The sequence below is a fragment of the Notothenia coriiceps genome, unplaced genomic scaffold, assembly GCF_000735185.1.
Source record: "Notothenia coriiceps isolate Sejong01 unplaced genomic scaffold, NC01 NC01_scaffold00014467, whole genome shotgun sequence".
NCBI lineage: Eukaryota > Metazoa > Chordata > Actinopteri > Perciformes > Nototheniidae > Notothenia > Notothenia coriiceps.
The window spans coordinates 83,841-103,175 of NW_011347168.1; the positions used below are offsets into that span (position 1 = coordinate 83,841).

Below are 19,335 nucleotides of genomic sequence, written 5' to 3' on the forward strand. Positions count from 1 at the left end.
AGGAAAGTGATGATGCGCTACACAGTGGTGAGAAACAATAATGGGAGTAGAAAGAGAGACGGGAGGCTTGGCCAGACTTTCCCTTTCCTCTTTCTCTTTAGTTTTATCTATCAACCTCTTTTTAATTAAGCTGTATAGCTTTTATTGGCTTCTTTGGCTTTGGTTTTTTCGTTGATTCCACAATTTCGCCTTAATGCAAATGCCAATCTCAACTCAGTTGTTAGTTAACATACACCAGCCTTAAATCCGAAATAGATGTTTATGTCTTTTAAAAACAGTGGCTGAAGTCCTGACCGTTGAGATGAACGTAAAAAATTTTAAGTTTGGGTTTTTAAAGGGTGGTGAATTTAAAGTGGACCCTATCAAGTGCCTATTATTTGAAATATAGTATTGTAGGGCCCATACCTATTTGTAAAACATGTCCCTGGGAAAGTTTTTTTTCAAAAATACCAAACAGATAATGCATTTAGCCATGCTCATTTCTCTCTATTTGCTCTATTCCAGCCCTGTCTTCACAAGGGCTGATTCTGTGGCAAATGAGCTGCAGCTGACCACAGGGGGGCGAGGCATGAGTGTCATGTTACCATGCTGTTACCATGCTGTTAGCATGCCACACAACCTCTCATTCCCCTGATAGGTGGAGAGTTGCCCATATAGGCGGAGCTCCTCGTTTCTGACGTCAGAACAATTTCAAATCTGTATCAGTCTGTGTCAGATCCGTTGCGGCCCCGTTTTTAGAGATTTGGGTATGGAGGAAAAGAAAGAGGGTTGTGTTTTCTGACACTTGGTGAGTTCCCCGACACACCGGGGACACATATTCATGTATAAAAGACGTACAAAAGTGCATTTTGCATGATAGTCCCCTTTTAACTTTAACTTATTATTTATAACTATTTTGCTGAAGGGATGTTTCTAATATCCAGTTGTTCCCCATTGATATAAATAGACAATATAATGTAAATATATATTTATTTCTATCAATTGTTTACTTAAAAACAGTCAAAGAGAAATGACTGGACCCAACGTTTATTATTTACATTTAGGTAAAGATTTCTATAGTTATTTACACTGTTTGCCATTTATAAATTGCTGCAAATCACAAAAGAATCACTAAACTGAATGGTACACATCTAGTTTTTTCTCCAAATTGAGGAAAACAAGAAAGATTAGAGGCTGTAATGCTAAATTATCACTGATCATATGGGTTATGTAACTAAGTCTAGTCATTTGCATACAATAAGAATGTATTTCACATACTTAGCTTGTTGTTTCTGTTTATTTCAGAAGAGAAGGCTGTGTTAAAATCCTTTTGTATTCCACTGAAGCAAACACAGAATAATTATTTGCAGTGATGTGACCCTCTTGATCTTTCTTTCACTTTCACGCACTCACCAACATATAAATCACTGTTCTTCACTGCTGAAGCTCATATAACCTCCCATTCAGCAGTGTTGGTATATACTTTACAGTTCCCACTCCTCTGCTCCCCAGAGGCACATCCCGTGTAGTAAACCAAAGACACCTCTCCTCAGGGCCTCAGCGCTGGAGCAGAGATGGTGGGGGTGACTTTGGTTTTCATTGTTTTAAGAATCAGAGCCCCACGGTGTGTAGTTCCTCCTGATAAATATTTCATGGGACACACCATTAAGATCAAAGAAAACTCAGCTGTCGTATTGTTATGAATCTAAGGAGGGAACATTTTAAAATTCCCTCTGGGCTGCTCCCCTCATTAGGACTCCTCAACTGTAAACAGAAGTGATTTCCAAGGTTTCTTTATTATTATTCTTATCATTATTAGCTGAAATATTCTTTGTGTGTCATATAATAGGCTTGAAAAAGGAAACACTCAGTGATTAAAAAGCTATATAACATAGCATTATTTGATTCAAAATGTAAAAAAGACTTTTAACTGATGTTCTTTGGTGTGCTTCTTGGATACCTTCTTTATTTCTATTGAGAAAGCACTTCTATTTGTCTGGATTCATTGTTACATTTTCCATTGTTCAGTAACTTTACAACCTTTCTAATGTGATGCATGGAATGCCCCTTTCCTCTAAAAATATTCAGACTCCAGGAACAACATGAGTCTAGACTTTACTATTCAATGCCCAACACATTTTAATTAAAGCACTACAATGTTGTTGATGATCTTGAAACGCATTCGATCTGAAGTAAATTACTCTTCATGTTAGGAATAATGGATCAAGTTGCCTAATTCATTTTAAAATGCGCTCTGTTGTTAAGTCTGCACTTAAGAAGTTATATTTTAAATATTTACAAATTCAAACCTTTTTACAAAATGCTAAATCACCAAAAAGTGACACTTTAATGTTATTATTTTTTTTAATTAAATGCTGATTTTTACAGTGTATGTGTATCATACTCCATTTTGGGAGGTAGACAATTATAGAGGATATTCAAAATGCAACTTCTTGTAAACCAGTGAAACAAATTAGATACATACAGAGTACATCATCTTTAGCTCATAACATTTTCAAAAATTGGTCTTAAATCCCATAAAGAGACAAAAATATGTTCACCTTTTTGGCAGAGATGATGTTATTGTGCTCAGTATTAACAGGCGACTCTGCACTTCATCTCTGCTTTTTATCCATGATAGAGGCTAAACAAACAGACCTTTTTGCACACGGTTTTGTTTACCTGCAGTGTGTGTGTGTGTGCGTGTGTTACATGATACTTACCAGTGGAAGAACACATTGTGCTCTGACCCCCATTGGCTCACATCCTGTTAGATTGGATGACTTGACATTATTATGAGGCGTAGCTTTCCTTTCATGTCTCACTTTAAGTTTTTTTCTCCCGTACTTGTGACATAACAAACCAGAAGCTCAATTTACAGTAAATGTCACCACACCGGGCTTAAAAGCATAATTTACATAATTATACCTCTCTTTCAAAACTATTTGAATGATTTTCCAACTCTTGAAATAATATCAGTAATGCAGATAGGGTCTCATTTCACAAATTTACATTAGTATTAGCATTGCGACCTTGTAGCTGCTTTCATTTTTGCTCTGAATGTACGCATTTTTCCAGTTTTGTGCAGGTATCATTCGCATAACATCCAAATATTGTCTCGTCTTCTTTTCATGATTTTGTTTTTGTCCTCATTTTTCTTTTCTTTTCTATTTTCCCATTCCCAGGTTGCTAAGGTAAATCAACACTGGCAGCCATAGCTAGAAGCCAAACAAAGTCATAAAGCCTAATGTAATAAAGCCCATATTAGAATAAACAAAGCTGAGATCATCAACTCCACACGCACTCTGCTGATAAAATCTCAGTATATTACATTGTTGACTGTTTATCACATTATGAACTTGAAAATCCGTTTCATCTGGCAGTTGTAAACGTTTCTTACAATCAACAAAACAGGTGAGGATCAAGACTAAAAGCAGCAATAAATTGATCCATATAGGAAGTAACTATCTGTGTATCCAAATTCTAATCTCTATTGCTCTACAAAAGCTTAAAAACAACCTTTGTTTATACAGTCTAGGACAGGGGTTCCCAAAGTGCGAGACCCCGAGTGGGGGTCGCGAGATGATTACAAAATAAAAATGGAAAATTTAAAAAAAAAAAATTATTAAAACAAATTGATTATTTAAAAAAAAAAAAAAAAATTATTATTAATAATAACGTTTGCATAGACATCTTCAGGGGCAGACTAGCCATCTGTATAATTTCCCCGCAACGAGGCTCCCCCTTTGACAATCCACTAGCGCAGTGTTTGTGCGAAAACTGAAATTAATTCACAAACAACCCCCCCCTCGCCAGTCTCTGGCACTGTTATTTTGGGGGTCGCGGGCTGAAAAGTTTGGGAACCCCTTGTCTAGGATAACAACACATTACTTTTGCATTGGGTGACATGTTCCCCCTCTACCAAAAACAAAGCCATTGAAGCTTATTTTATTTCTATTTCCTACTCTCGTTATTACTCATCAAAGCAGCACATTTTTATTAATCTGCAGTTTCTTGAGTCCCCAAAAAGCGTTTTCTTCTTGCTTGAGAAACATTTCCTTAAACTACAATGCCTATTTTTTATTGGAAATGATTAAGCATTAAGAGTTTAAATGTATGTCCTGTTAAACTTTACATAAGAACTAATGGGCTTTTGGAAGCTAGAAGTTATTTGAAAGGACACACTGTGGATTTGTTAATAATAACACGCGTAGAATAACAGCAGCCTAATCCTTTGATAACGCAATAACACCACCCACTAATGTAATAAGACACTGAAGTTGTTTTTACCATTACATAAGAGACACAACCAGCCTTGTGTTTGCAGTATGAAACCTACTCTTTGTGTGAGTATGTGTGTGTGTTTCTGTGTGTGTTGTGTGCCTTTGTCTCTCTCTTTCCTCTCCTTTCTCCCCTGCCAGTGGACTGACTGGGCCTGTTTGTTCAGTATCAGATATCAAACTGATACCAAGCCAAAACAGGGATCTGCCTTATTGTCCTCACAGGAAGATGGTCCATTTTGGATTTATTAATGATTACACATTTGCCTCCTTTGATCCTTCACTAGCGGTCTAAATTGGCCATTCCCAGATAGAAATAGATCAGATCTGTGCCTTTTATCAGAGTTATGAGTGCGCTATCAGCAAGGGAAATGCTAATGTTGACCACTCATGCACAGATTACTGAGACGTGGACATCAATTGATCTGGAAATGCAAAGGTCCAGAGTTGTTGTGGTAATCAACATCACATACACAAGTCAAATACCAAGGAATACTTCATACTTATTATAAAAAAAATAAAAGTGTTTCCACAGCAAGATTTGCATACTTTTACTATAAGCCAATTACTAAGGAATACAAATAAAACGGAAATGAATGAGGAACAGGTACAGACAAGTACAAGTCAAGAATGATAAGAAAATGACCGCATCCTTTTAAGGAGGAAATAGGGAGTAATGACAATTGTTGGGATTAGAAATTAGTTTTATTGTTTACAGTTAGAAAAATGACATTTATATTGTGTTAAATTGTAAAATTACTCCACTTTAGAAATTCCTTGGCTAACAGAATAAATCCTGCTCTGATGAGACTTTTTCCATGGCAACACATAAGAAAAGCCGCTCTAATGAAGACTACTGAAATAAATTGTGGCAGCTGTTGTGAAGATGATGGCAGCAGTGGTGATGATAATGGGGAGGATAATGATAATGATGAGGAGGAGGATGATGATGATCACAGTGCGGCTGGATGTGAGGCCGACGGCAGTGACGGAGCATGATGATAATAACTGAGCAGTGTGATAATGTGGCGTGGAAGGCGGGGAGCTCAACAGAGAGCTAAAGGTTGCTTTGTTTTGTTGTTTTGATCACTGACACACTTCACCTTTTCACACAAAGGTCACGACTTCACCAGGCGAGTGTGTGTGTGTGTGTGTGTGTGTGTGTGTGTGTGTGTGTGTGTGTGTGTGTGTGTGTGTGTGTGTGTGTGTGTGTGTGTGTGTGTGTGCATAACACAGAGCTCTTATGGAGAAGCGGTGTGTGAGTGTGTGTTTCGTACAGTGTTTAACTCAGGTGTTGTGTCTCCTGCCTGAAAGTGTGTGCGTTTAGTGTGTATATACCTNNNNAGTGTGTCGTGTGTGTGTGTGTGTGTGTGTGTGTGTGTGTGTGTGTGTGTGTGTGTGTGTGTGTGTGTGTGTGTGTGTGTGTGTGTGTGTGTGTGTGTGTGTGTGTGTGTGTGTGTGTGTGTGTGTGTGTGTGCATAATGGAGAAGCGGTGTGTGAGTGTGTGTTTCGTACAGTGTTTAACTCAGGTGTTGTGTCTCCTGCCTGAAAGTGTGTGCGTTTAGTGTGTATATACCTTGTTTTCAAAGGGCTTAATTGTCATATGCACAGCTGCAGTGTGAGGTGGGCTGGAGATCAGAAGGTTGTGAGTTCAAATCCCACCTGGAACACCACCACTAGTGTGCCCTTGAGTAAGGCACTTACGGCCTGTCTACACTACAGGCATCAAAAAATCTTGAAGCTGGGCGTGTCTGAAGCTTGGCGATTTTTTGCGAGCAACGTGACCAACAACCAATCACATGAATCTCCCGCCCCCGACATACAAAGCAATAGCAATGTTAAAACGAAGTAAACTGGATATAAACTCTCCAAACAGGCGAAAAACCTACCAGTTTCACCCACTGTCTCTGCCACCTCCCTCCATGCCTGGTTCCTCCGGTTTGTATCCCGGTAAATAGTTCTGGTCGTAGAGAACCGGGTGATTTGCTACCCTAATATCTCGTTTGGAATATGAGGAAATGAACTGCGGTCTGGCTCTCCCAGCTTTGATTGATTGGCTAGCGCTTGCACTGGCGGGATTTGCATAAACGGGATTTGATTGGCTGATGCCAAGCATCGAGCCTCAAAAGTTGAACATTGTTCAACTTTTGATGCCGATAGATGCTCGTGATGCTTGCAAAGCCATGCCATGCTCCCCACAATGCAGTTCGGCGAAGATTAAAAATCTTCTACGTCACCCCATTCAAGTGAATGGGCGAAGCGTTGAAAGCATTTTTCGATGCCTGTAGTGTAGAGAATGTCCCTGTAATTGGTAATTGTAAGTTGCTTTGGATAAAAGCGTCAGCTAAATGAAATGTAATGTTTAATGTTAACTATTATGTATGTAGAATAGAATATGATGAGCATGTGCATGAATCAGAGTATCCAGAGGTTTTACACAGGCCCGTGTGTAAGTGAGTGTGTGTAAGTGTACACATGTGTGTGTATGAACATGTCAGATTCTTTATTGGTTCCCAGTGGGTCGAGCAGAGTTCCTGACCCCATTTCCTGGTGTTGTTGACAGAGAGACATCCAGGCTCAAGGCTCTAGAGAGCAGACACTGCCTGGAGCAGCTTCCTGTCACTGCTCCCTACTACCACTCCATGTGTCATTGTTTCGATTGCTCTTTTCCTCCTTTCAATTTGATTGTTTTTAGCATCCATCAAACTCTGATTCAGTCTTTCTGGACCGTGAGGTCAGGACATGTCTGTTAGAGGATTCTCATACAAGAGAAGGGCTTCGTTTATTTATGTTGTCATGAGAACTGTAGGGTTTTGTTCTTTGCTCTAACATGTATTGAGTATTTGACAATGACCGTCACAGTTGTGAATATACAGTTTACGAGGACAACATTATTATTTACAAATTCCTTATGATTAACGACTTTATAGTGACGTGTATCGTTTTATGTATATTGCATTTAAAATATATTTTCGCCCACTGTATTATCTGTGCATCATGTCCCTATTTTCATATTTTGACCTTTGGCAATGAATCTATATTTGACTTGTGATTATACATTTAAACATCACATTATTTTTAATGTATTATACCTTCACATTAAGCAACAAACATTTTCAGTTTTCCAGCTGAGAAAATGCAGTCAACTTTTTGTAAGTTGAGCTTTTGTGATTTCATTACTTTGAATAAAGTTTTATTTTGCCAGCTCTTTCGATTTAAAACATATATTAAAATGGAAGAAAATGAAAGAAAGATCATTTTTTTTATATAAAACAAGCAGTTGTTTTAGACCTTCTTCATTAAAACCTATTATTTATTTGATGCTGGTCAATTGGCCAAATATCAGCTATAGATAGAATGGGACTGTTTACCTTTTGATTGGGCGAATGTGACACAAGCCTATAGTGAGAAGTCTAAGGTCAATTTTACCATTATACTGTACGTTTAAAGAATACAGTTTCATCCATTAAGCAGAAGAAAATTCCCCCTGGTTGTTTATTCAGTATGGCTCAAGAGTCAAGGAGAGAAACTTTTAAAAGCCAGAGCTCCTGTCTTCACTTCTTAGTTTGATGAGATGTAGACGTAGCAGTAAACCACTTGAGGTTGAGTATTGTTGACAGTGTGCTAGCTCATAGGTGCCAGCAACCACAGATTACATGTTTTATTGCTTGATAATTTGTCAATGAACATCAACCAATCAAATCATTGAATTATGAGTTGTATTACATTTTCCTGTCAGTCGTTTCGTAAGACAAGCTGTGGCTCCATGTGAGTTGCCAAAGTTTTCTCCAAGGTGTGTTAATGTGTTTCCAGACCACATGATGAAGTCTCTTTGTGTATCTTTGTGTGTGTTTCAGGTTGCTGTCGATTGATTCGTCGGACGTTTTTTCAGACAACATGCAGGAGAAGGGGAGCATCACCCAGCCTCCCCCCACCCAGCGCTACAGCTGCTACGACCTGGACGACCTGGATGTCTCCTGGCTGGAGCTGGTCAACAACGAGTTCAGACAGATGGGTGAGTGCAGACTGACTCGCAGCCTCAACTCATAATGAACGCCAGAGAACATTCTGACATTGAAACGAAACAAAAGCCCATCATAACATTTCAAAGAGTTTTCCAAAGGCATTCTTCTTTTATATAATCACTTACCAAAATGTGTCATGAATGGTGTGGTTTTACTTCAGTCTCATGGACTAGTTGTAACACATAAGGGATTGTATCAGAAACACAGATGATTGTTCTCACCTATAAGAATATATTCACATATAGCAGTTCATTTTAATTAAATATTACTAGTTGAATTAAATATAAACGTCCTTCATTTACCATTAAAGTCAATGTTCCCAGAGAAATTGAGGCTGGTTTACAGCTAAATTAGATTTTGCACAATTTGCAAAAGGTTATCATTAATGTTTAGGTTTTTCTCTATTCCAGACTTATTAACACTCACATAACCTTTATTAGATATGTACCAACCCAAATCATAACCTTACATTTGTTTATCTGACATTTCCGATGTAAAAGTCACCTCCAAGTCAACTTTGTTAAACTCTCAAAGGTTCTTAAAAGTTGGTTTCTGTGATGCAGCTGCTTTTCAGTACATCCTTTTTAAAAAACATTTCACTCTTATCATCACCTGCTTCCTACGTCTTATCTGTTCCTCTTCTTCTTCAGTTAATGTCACTTTCTCTCTCCCCTGCTTTCCTACATCCTCCATTTGTCCATGGTGACAACAACTGCTGACCCCGAGCATCTCTTCCATCTCCACCATTTTATTCGATATCTGATCGGCTCCTTTCAGATAAAGCGGAGTAATTGTGTTTATAAATCCCCGCTGGGGTTTCAGGCCTTTATTCCTGGGACATATTCTCCTTAAATCAAACACACACACACTCACACACACATATATACAATGCCTCCTGCCTGAGCAGAAGTGGGTTGTTTCTCATAACCTCCAATGCTAGACCAAACAAACAGAGGATGATTGGTTCTGCTGGGTGAAGCATTATGGGATGATTCAGCATTTTCTATCTCACTCTTTTACTGTATACATATTTGGGAGCGTGTGAATTAAAAATATGAACTTGAAGACTTTGAATCCTGGTTATTTAAACACTTTTAACACTTGCAGAGAACTATGACATAACTGTAGCACAAAACACTGTAAAATGTTCAGTCTGTCAGTAGTTATAGAGAAACACCACTCAGTATTGAGCTTCATGGCCTTATAATGCATTCAATAAAAGGGATAAAGGAACATAATCCATGGACAATATGCAGGATGAATGCATTCGAACATACTGAAAAGTATAGAAAGATATTCAGTCAATGTGCCTGTCTTTTGTCTGTGTGTTTGATACAATGTTGCTTTCAAACAGATAAGTGCAGTCGTGACTAAATACACACAATGATAAATGTCCATGTGCGCACAGCTTTATACGTACGCACATGGAAACAAGATAAATATGAAACAAATACACTATGAGTACACACACTCACAGCGGTGTTGCTTCCCTCCCTCCTGTGTGTGTTCAGTTCATGATGTAAATGTCACAGCAGGTTAATAACAAACTGTACTTCCCTTTCCCAACTATTTAAAATCACACAAGTATTTTTCATTTGAATGAAAGTTTGTGTTGATGGCTAGATTCAAAAGTAATATCATCAGAAAGGTTTATTTTTCATTTCCATAATAACTTGGAAATAGTCTCTTCTTTTTTGTTAAACAGCAGCTCCAATGATACATAACCCTGTTGGCACAGAGATGCTGAATTACCAGGAAAAAATGATTTTACTTTTTTGGTTGTAAAGGGATTGAGTGACATAAATAATAGATACAGACACAGGACGCTCAGCTCCACTTTAAAAAACCTCCCAACTGAGTGCAGAATCCTTCAAATAAATCAATAAATAATCCTCAACTGCAGATTCTACGACAGCAGAAGTGTATTTATTGCTTCTAATAGAATCCAGGCGGTAGGCAACAAGAGGCAAGTCGAAAAACAATTGTAAATACTAAATCTAAAAATTATAACCTAAATTAATTGTTTGGGAAAGTCTCCATTAACGGCATTTAATCAAGATTTTTTTCCCCACTGTTTTGAACTGTTATCCAATAAATCACTTTTATTATTTATTTTTTTCTAAATAAAAGTGGCCTGCTGTTACCAATTTTGTATAATGATTGTAATACCGTTGCATGTAATGAGATAATAGCGTTCCACATCCGTTTTCCACCGTCCAGTTTACTTTACTGGTACGGTACCTACAATACTCTATCTTTTATGAGAATTAAAGAATCGCTGGCTAAATCAGTTTCCATCAACTATTTAGCAGCCTCAGAGCAAGGCATTACTTTGAGATGCAAATGGAGCAGGAATATTAATGCTAATGCCGACACATATTGGCACAGTGAACTGAGCTGTTGGCAAGGAGGCTTCATGACTCATAAGGTTGTTTTTGGCTCTGTTTGTATATGGGCTAGTTGTGACGGAGCACTCTCTGGTTAATATAAGAGTCTACTGAAACTCCACTCACTCCAACATCCTGGGCACATTTTATCCAAAGCTGGCTCCCATAAAACAGTCACTGACCTGTGTGATGAGTACATATGAGGAAATCTGCAAGCATTTACAATTAAAGACGTGTTTTAGCAACAATAACTGAAATGTGGTCACTTGGCTCTCTTAATTTGAGTTACCTGTAAAGCCCCTGTCACACTGTCCCGAAATTGACACCCGATGGATACACGATTAAGGAAAGGTTCAAATTCGGCTCTGATCGTAACAACATCGGGCCATTTGTGAGGGCATCTTAAGCCATCGTATGAGGCTCCGGCAGCAACTTCGTGAGCGGCAACTTCGTAAGGCACTCGTGAGGGCATCTTGTCAAATCGTGAGGGCATCTTGTTATCATCGGTGCCATCGGGCATTCGCCCTCACTCTGATCGGGGCGAATGCCCGATGGCACCGAATGATAACAAGATGCTCTCACGTGGCCTTATGAAGGGCAACATTGAGACACAAATTCAACACAAAAATGAACCTTCGCAAGGTCCTTCCCTTCGGCAATTTTTTGGCATGCCAAAGATTTTGACACCGCTCACGAAGTTGCTGCCGGAGCCTGAGAAACTCCACCGGCGGTCATACGATGGCTTAAGATGCCCTCATGAATGTCCTGATGTTGTTACGATCAGAGCTGAATTTGAACTTTTCCTCTATCAGGTTGTTTTATTGCACAACAAAATCATGTAAACATATTATGTAAATAACCCAATTTGTGTTCTGTGAAACTGAAAAGGATATAATATATTATTTTGAAGGCGAGTTGACAGGAAGGTGTTGTTGCTATGGAAACAACATTGCGGAGAAAACTAAATATCTTCTACATATAAAGACGGATAAAGTAAAGAACAAAGTCTGAAAATATCAGTACAGTATCATAATACTTTAACATAATCGTTGTAGTTACTTTCATTGCAGTTGTATGTCTTAAATGTAATGTAAATGTTGCATTCGTGTGTGGTTCGGGGCCATCTTCGTGCGAAATTCACAATTCCATATTCGTGTGTCCATCGGGTGTCAATTTCGGGACAGTGTGACAGGGGCTTAAGTAGCTTCCTATTTTTGTTATCCTTGTCGATAACAAAAGCTCAAAAATACTTCAGAGTTTTGACCCTGTAACTGAGCACTTTTAATTGTTCTGTAAAGGCTCTGAGTATTTTCCCCATAACTGATCTCTCTCATTAGAGGTCATATATCAACCTCATATCAACCAATCAAATACACAACTCCTTTTACTGATACTCCACCCCAGTTTTTCTAATTGAGTTTGAGAGGATGAACAACAATAAATCACGTTTTACTTTCTGTCCCCAGCATTACCAGAGCTGGACGAGCTGACAATGGAGTGTGTCCTGGTGGAGCTGGAGAGCATCTGCGAGGAGAAGATGCGGCAGGCCATCGAGGCGGAGGAAGGCCTGGGCATCGAGTATGACGAGGACGTGGTGTGTGACGTCTGCCGCTCGCCAGAGGGAGAGGACGGCAACGAGATGGTGTTCTGTGACAAGTGCAACGTCTGCGTCCATCAGGTCAGAAACTAAGCAGCTTATCAATCCAATTCAAATAGCTTCATTCGCATGACCATAATGAAATACAGTATTGACAAATCTTTCTACAATTGTGACATCTATACATTAATAAACATTTGACATTTTTGAACAAATGCAAGAATAACAGGTTTTTCTTTGCAACAAAAACACTATACTTTTTGAACATGGACTAGAACAATTAATAAAACCTTTATACAATGACGACATCCATACATAAATATACATTTGAAATGTACTGAAAAATGTATAACATTCATAACAAATGCAAGAATAACATGTTTTATTTAAAAGGAAAATATACTTTTTGAAGTACAGAAGAAGGTAATCACTCTTGGGGGAATAAACAGGTAGAAGCTGAAGGGGAAAAACGTGAAGTACAAAATCAAGGTTGTTCAAAGAGAAGGTTTTGCTGTTTTCCTCAGAGAGATGCCCTCCCATATTTTACTCATATTTTTCTCCCTCTGACTTAATTTATCATCTGCTTGAAAGTACATGTTGCAATTTCAGAACTGCTACCTGTGACACCCTGAGGCTGCTGCTGTGTTTGTTACACTGACACAGTGTTAATTATTCTGTCGGCCCCGTTGACACTAACACACCTTCAGTGTGTCATCAGACTGCCTCTGCCTCCCTGCTGTCCAACTGCAGACCAAATATATGATGTTATTCTGTCACAGAGAAATGTTCTCACAATGTGGAAAAAAACCTGTATGTGGAATAGAAGTAAATTATTTAGAAAAAGAGGGAAAACAGGATAACTGTAATCCCATATAGTAATAATTATTTATTTCATCCATTCATTAGAATGACATCATGCTTTGTTGTTGCTCTTTGAGTAGTCCATCAATTCCTGAATTTAATTAGCAAAAAGATCAGTAACATTTTTATATTGTGTATATATACAGTATATTGGAAGCAGTGCACTGTTCTATAGTGCCTCTCCACAGAGCAGTTTGTGTTAAGTAGAAGAAGAAGTAACTGGCAAACATTTAGGTGTGATGGAAACAACATTTAGAGCAGATAAAGAAGTAGTTGCCCCCCGAGAGTAGTCAGGAATATTATCGCTTTTATAGAGCAAACACATTCAGCAATGCTTCTTTAGTCAGGCTTTCTTTTTAACCTTCAGCCGGTAACAAACAGGGCTTGGTTAAAAGAGTAATTTAAAGGTTTGATCAAAAAAACCTTAGATCAATCGAGTCCTTTTACTGCTTTTGATGAAGATGGAGTCTTTAAAGTCTTGTTTTCTCTCCTAGTGTTAGTGCGAAGAACCTTTTTTTTTATCATATTATCTTCTAATAACTGAGGATGAATTTTACTTTTCAGTATTAAAACATGTGATGGCCTTCTTCTGTGGAGTATGGTGACAGATTACAATTCTGAGATCAGGCTTTTCCTGCAGCACTTAGTTCTGAAGTGTGTTGATGCTTCAGGATGTTTAGCCATGAAAATTAATTTGGGAGCTAAAAGTTTGATTTGAGTCCTTAGAAATAAGATTTGATAGATCTGACACAGAGGTTGTAATAATGGATCAAAAAGAAGTGTTGAACACGATTCACTTCTCCGAGAAAAGGCACTTGGATACAGTAAATTATACCTCACAAAAAATGATTCTCTCTTCCTGACCCTGGGCTTTGGATCTTATCAAATATAATTCGGTTTGCTGATATGTTGGCGTCAAAACCTTAATGGCACCCTATTGTTTGGGCGGAAGGGCAAATGGGTGGAGCGCTGATGATACAATGACCTGCTGTGATTTTAAAACAACAACAAGTGGCATTTTGAAAATGTCCTGCGAAAATGTTGAGAGAAAAGTTTGGGCAGCTAGAGAGGTCATGTGTTTTTTGAGTGTGTGTGTTAATGGAGAAGCATTGAGCATTAGCTTTAAGGAGCTGTATGTTGAGGCAAAAGGAGAAAGAAGACTTGGTTTTCCATGTGAGAATTTGCGGATTTGATATGATAAAAGAAAGAAGCAGCGGCATACTGTAATTGCTTTTTAAGATGCAGCAACCACAGTTTCCAAAATATAAAAAGTATTCTGACATGAACACTAGACGCTGGGGTGGCCTTGTGGTGTAGCTGGTTAAAATCACATCTGGGTGCAAATGCAGCCTGTTTTAAATGATCTCTCTCCAGTCTGGCTCCTGAAGTAGCAAAAAATGGTGAAAGCCATATTTATTTTGAACAGATTAGCTAGAAGTGATAAATTTGACTTTTTTTCGTGCGGCTTCTTAGCCTCCAAAAACACATTATGCATAAACTCTGAGTCTCCTGATAGTATGGCCTTTAAAAGCATGGCTCAAGCTGCACATTGAATCTCAAAGGCTGGAGCTACATTGCTTTCAATTTATGAAAACAAACTTTTAAACAAGAAAGCAATAGAGAAACAGTAATGAAGGTGATCACAGTTAAAGTGACTGTAATAGCTGCACATATTTTCATGCATTGACCGCAAGGTACGAACACTTCACCTGGCTCTGTCCAAAGTTAACACAATCTGCTCACTAGCACATTTAAAGAGCAACAATTATAATGTTGTATTTTTTTTGTTAATAAGTATCATTTTGAACAGATTAGATTTTGTTACAGACGGAGCCTGGCTTTCCCCAAGTATCAACCTATTTCCCAAGGAAGATACATTTAGAAAACTATAAAACTTCTCTAAAATCTTCTCAATATTTGTTGTTCTTCTCTAACTCTTTCTCTTTCCTCTCTCCGTGTCCCAGGCGTGTTATGGCATCCTGAAGGTGCCCCAGGGGAACTGGTTGTGTCGGACCTGCGCTCTGGGCGTTCAGCCCAAATGTCTGCTCTGCCCCAAGAGGGGGGGGGCCCTCAAGCCCACCCGCAGTGGAACCAAGTGGGTCCACGTCAGCTGTGCCTTATGGATCCCTGAGGTGAGACCGGAGCAGAGGCAGGGGGGTCAAAAAGATCCAGATAGAGTACGGTGTTCGTAGCTGTTCCACTTTCCATTTGCCTGAGTGCTTAAGGTAGCTGTTTCTACTTGTTATGTTTAACTGGTGTAGGACTTCTTGAATCAAAGATAGACCTGCAGGTGTTTTGTGTTTATGATCTCAATCACTCAACCCACTCAGGAGACTAAAGCTCTCCCCTTCGTGACTTCACTTTTACCTGTCAAGGTTGATATTGAATACTTTAAAAAAAATAGTATTCTAAAAAAACATAGATTTTAAATTGAGAAGACAGGATTCCTTGTGTCCTTGGGTGTTATGAAAGTCGACCATGAATAATAAATAAAATGCGTTCTTTTTAATATTATTATTTTTATTTATGCTAGATTTAGTTAATTAATAGCTTCTATGTACAGTTCCTGGGCAGGTACACACAGATCAGTCATCACCATTCCACAGTCTCTTTCGCATGAAATACAACCGCATTCATCTAGTACAAATATAAAATGTAAGTTTATTACAATAAAAAAATAAAAAACCTGAAACACGGTTGACAGGACTGGGTAATCAATGTCAACTTTATGTCCAAAGTGACTGTAGAGTAAATGTCTTTCCTAAATCTTTCCTTTGTTAGCTCAGTGGAATCAGCAACTACCTGAACATGAAGAGGTCGACTACTGTGTGTGTGGGTGTTACAAATAGTGCGTCAAAATAAGCGACTACACGTTTAAAGATGGTGAATCACAACCACCTGCAAGACTGTGCGGTGTTTGACGATGGGGACCCACACAGTGCTTATTTTTACTTCTAAACTTGTTTAAACTCAACTTTGGCTTTTTCTCTTCCTCACCCTCATCCCTTTCGGAGGATGCTCAGCTTTTATTGCACAATCTTTCAGGGACAGTTTTCTTCTCCACCATTTGCATCAACAGAAAGATTCTGTAACCTCCCACTCATCTTCCTAGAAGTCTACACACCTTACATATTTCTTCAATCTTTATACTAAGGAAAGAAAATCTCTCGGACGTTATGTATGCTTTAAGCATAAGTACAAACAGTTTGGTTGCTCTTTTATGTAATGGAATTATGAAATGTTCCTTAAGATGTTAGTAGGAACATGAAGGGTGAAATAGCCGGCACAAATGTTTTAATATGAACCAGTAAGTCATGGGTTATTATATTCGTCTAAAAAATGTTTCATAAGATAATTGATTTCCCAAGCTTGTGACACTAATTTAACATTTATCCAGTAGAAAAGGTGTCTGATCATTTGACAACAAATGACCTTGATTTTGGTTGTGTGCACGTTAAATGGAAGTGAATTGCAACAATAGATGAAACCTGGATTTTGAGGAATGGATCCACCTTTCTCTTTTTCTCACCTGGGTTTTTGTGTTTACAGTAAATGCTTTGAATACTTCATGAAGCTTCTTCAGTCTAAACATCAATCCCGCAATCAGTCTGTAGATCAATGTAGATTGATTTATGAGGAATCTGTTTGTCAAGCATGTAGCCAAGCAGCACCTGATGTGTCTTGATGACACCTTTTGGATACGTCTCATCTGAGAGCTCCGAAGATGCAGCTAATTTCAGCGAATGTGCTTCATGCCTTGCGCACACCTTTAAACTGTTACGACAGTCAGTCATGTGTCTTCAGCCTATTCATCAACACACTCCAGCAGCAGATTCCTCAGTAATAGAGTGACTTTTGGCAGCACAAACCTTCTACTTTAATTGCCTTCTGTCACCCTTGATTGGGCTAATTGTTTTCGTTGCTCCGTTCGCTTTTGTTTTCTCTTCCTACTGTGGAGGGAGGAAAAAAGGATAATTTGCATTTCTGTGCTGTACGCACATTTGTGCATACACGTTTGTGTGTGCTCGCAGGAGCTAAAGAGGCGTTACTAGTAGACATCCACGCAAATAAACACACGCATGCACAAACACAACACACACATCGCACTTGTGGTTTGTAGTTTTTACTGAATATGATGGGAGTGGAAATTTCCAGTTAAACGCTGTGTGTGTCAAAGCTGGATTGGATACATGTTTATGTGTGAAGATGTGTGTGTGCCTCCAAACATTATAGCCCCCCTGCGGTGCTGTGTGTATGTCTTCTGGCCTCTGCCTTCAACCCCTAGAGAGAGGACCCTCTTCAAACGGCTCTGCACCACACACACACACACACACACACACACACACACACACACACACACACACACACACACACACACACACACACACACACACACACACACACACACACACACACACAGATTCCACCAAAACTCTCTCATAAAAGGCCTTTTTTCAACACTGTAAATGTCCCCCTTTTCCACTGAAGTGATTTCAAATTTTCAATCTACTGGCTTTGAAATGTGAAGTAATTGAGGCTAAAATATGGTCATTGGGGATTGAGCATGTTAAAGGGATGAATTATACACAAACACGGACCACTACAACCTTGACTTTTTGAGTATTGACCAACACAAGAGGAAAAAAGACGGAGGAATGGTGTCTGTCTGTGTGCGTGTGTGGGCACAAACATTTAATCAATCAACCACAGCTTTCAAAAAGTGGAAATCCTTTAGCCAGTGATCGCTTCACACATCAGCTGTATAAAAGAGACGAACATTGAAGGTGTCAGCTGCGGCATCATTGTCTGAATTGCACTTTATATTGACAACCTCAATGGAGTGAAAATTGACCCTTACTCAGATCGAGTGTGCTGCACAAAAGACATCAATAATAACAGAAAGGCCTTGTGCTTGTTCTGTGGATGAGCAGACGAGAGGAGGGAAATAAAATCAAATATAAGAACAAGTGGACGAGGAAAGGGACGGACATGAACCACGGAAATCCGTCGTCAGCTTGCTAATGCGAGCGTGAAGGACAAGGAAAGTGGGCAATGCCACAAATATGGGATTAAGTGGATGTGAAAGTGGTGGAATGGTTTGTGGAAAGAAATAGGCAGCGGAGGAAGGAAGGAAGAAATGGCACTTGGGTTTTGAGTGCTCTCCACTCTTTCCTGCATGGCGGGTTGGCACAGGTCAATGACTTTTTGGTTGTTTTTGGTGGAGAAGCGTTTGGGGCCAATGCTTCTCTGAATAGGCCGCTCAGAGAGAGTTAGTCTCACTGGGCTTTGCCATCTTTACAATTTCTCCGGGGAGTGCAGGTGTCCAGGCTCCGGGTCCAAGAAAAGACCTTCCAAATTGAGATTTTGAAATTGGGAGACACTGACAAAATTATTATTCAAGCTTCAATTAGTTGGGTATTATCAATCAGTAAAGACCAACGTTAAATGTAGGTTTTGTGCTGAATAAAAAATGGGTGAAGCATAATCTCCAGCTGGTTAGTCATTATGATATTTTGATATGTTAACAAATTATTATTAATGAATTAAGTGCTATGAGGCATGACAAATACCATCTTGAATTGTATTTATTGATATTTTGGGCTACAAAATGGTGAAATACCTCAGATGTTTCTCATAAACCTAGTAATATGTCTCCAAATGGTTATTTTTCCCACAAACTGATCCAAATCTAAAGATATTAATTTAAAGTGGACCTATCATGCTATATTTGAAACATATATTGTAGGGCCATACCTACACTGAACAAAAATATAAACGCAACACTTTGGTTTTTGCTCCCATTTTTCATGAGATGAACTCAAAGATCTAAAACATTTTCTACATACACATAATAACCATTTTTCTAAAATATTTTTCACAAATCTGAAAAAATCTGTGATAGTGAGCACTTCTCCTTTGCCGAGATAATCCATCCCACCTCACAGGTGTGGCATATCAAGATGCTGATTAGACAGCATGATTATTGCACAGGTGTGCCTTAGGCTGGCCACAATAAAAGGCCACTCTGAAACGTGCAGTTTTGCTTTATTGGGGGGTCTGGGGGGTCCGAAAACCCTAGGGTTAAACCCTAACCCTAACATGTCACCCATTGAGCATGTTTGGGATGATCTGGGTCGGCGTATACGACAGCGTGTTCCAGTTCCTGCCAATATCCAGCAACTTCGCACAGCCATTGAAGAGGAGTG

At 38.9% G+C, this 19,335-nt stretch overlaps 1 protein-coding gene across 1 annotated transcript in view; it reads left to right on the forward strand.

The window, feature by feature from the left end:
- LOC104948511 (protein Jade-2-like) overlaps positions 1–19,335 on the forward strand; it is a gene marked incomplete at its 3' end in the record, with an annotated part of 98,377 nt that overhangs the window by 73,883 nt on the left and 5,159 nt on the right. Inside the window, exons 5-7 of the mRNA XM_010774715.1 lie at positions 8,117–8,274; positions 12,138–12,349; positions 15,094–15,261. Of these exons, the coding sequence (XP_010773017.1) occupies positions 8,117–8,274; positions 12,138–12,349; positions 15,094–15,261 (538 nt within the window). The remainder of the gene's footprint in view (positions 1–8,116; positions 8,275–12,137; positions 12,350–15,093; positions 15,262–19,335) is intronic.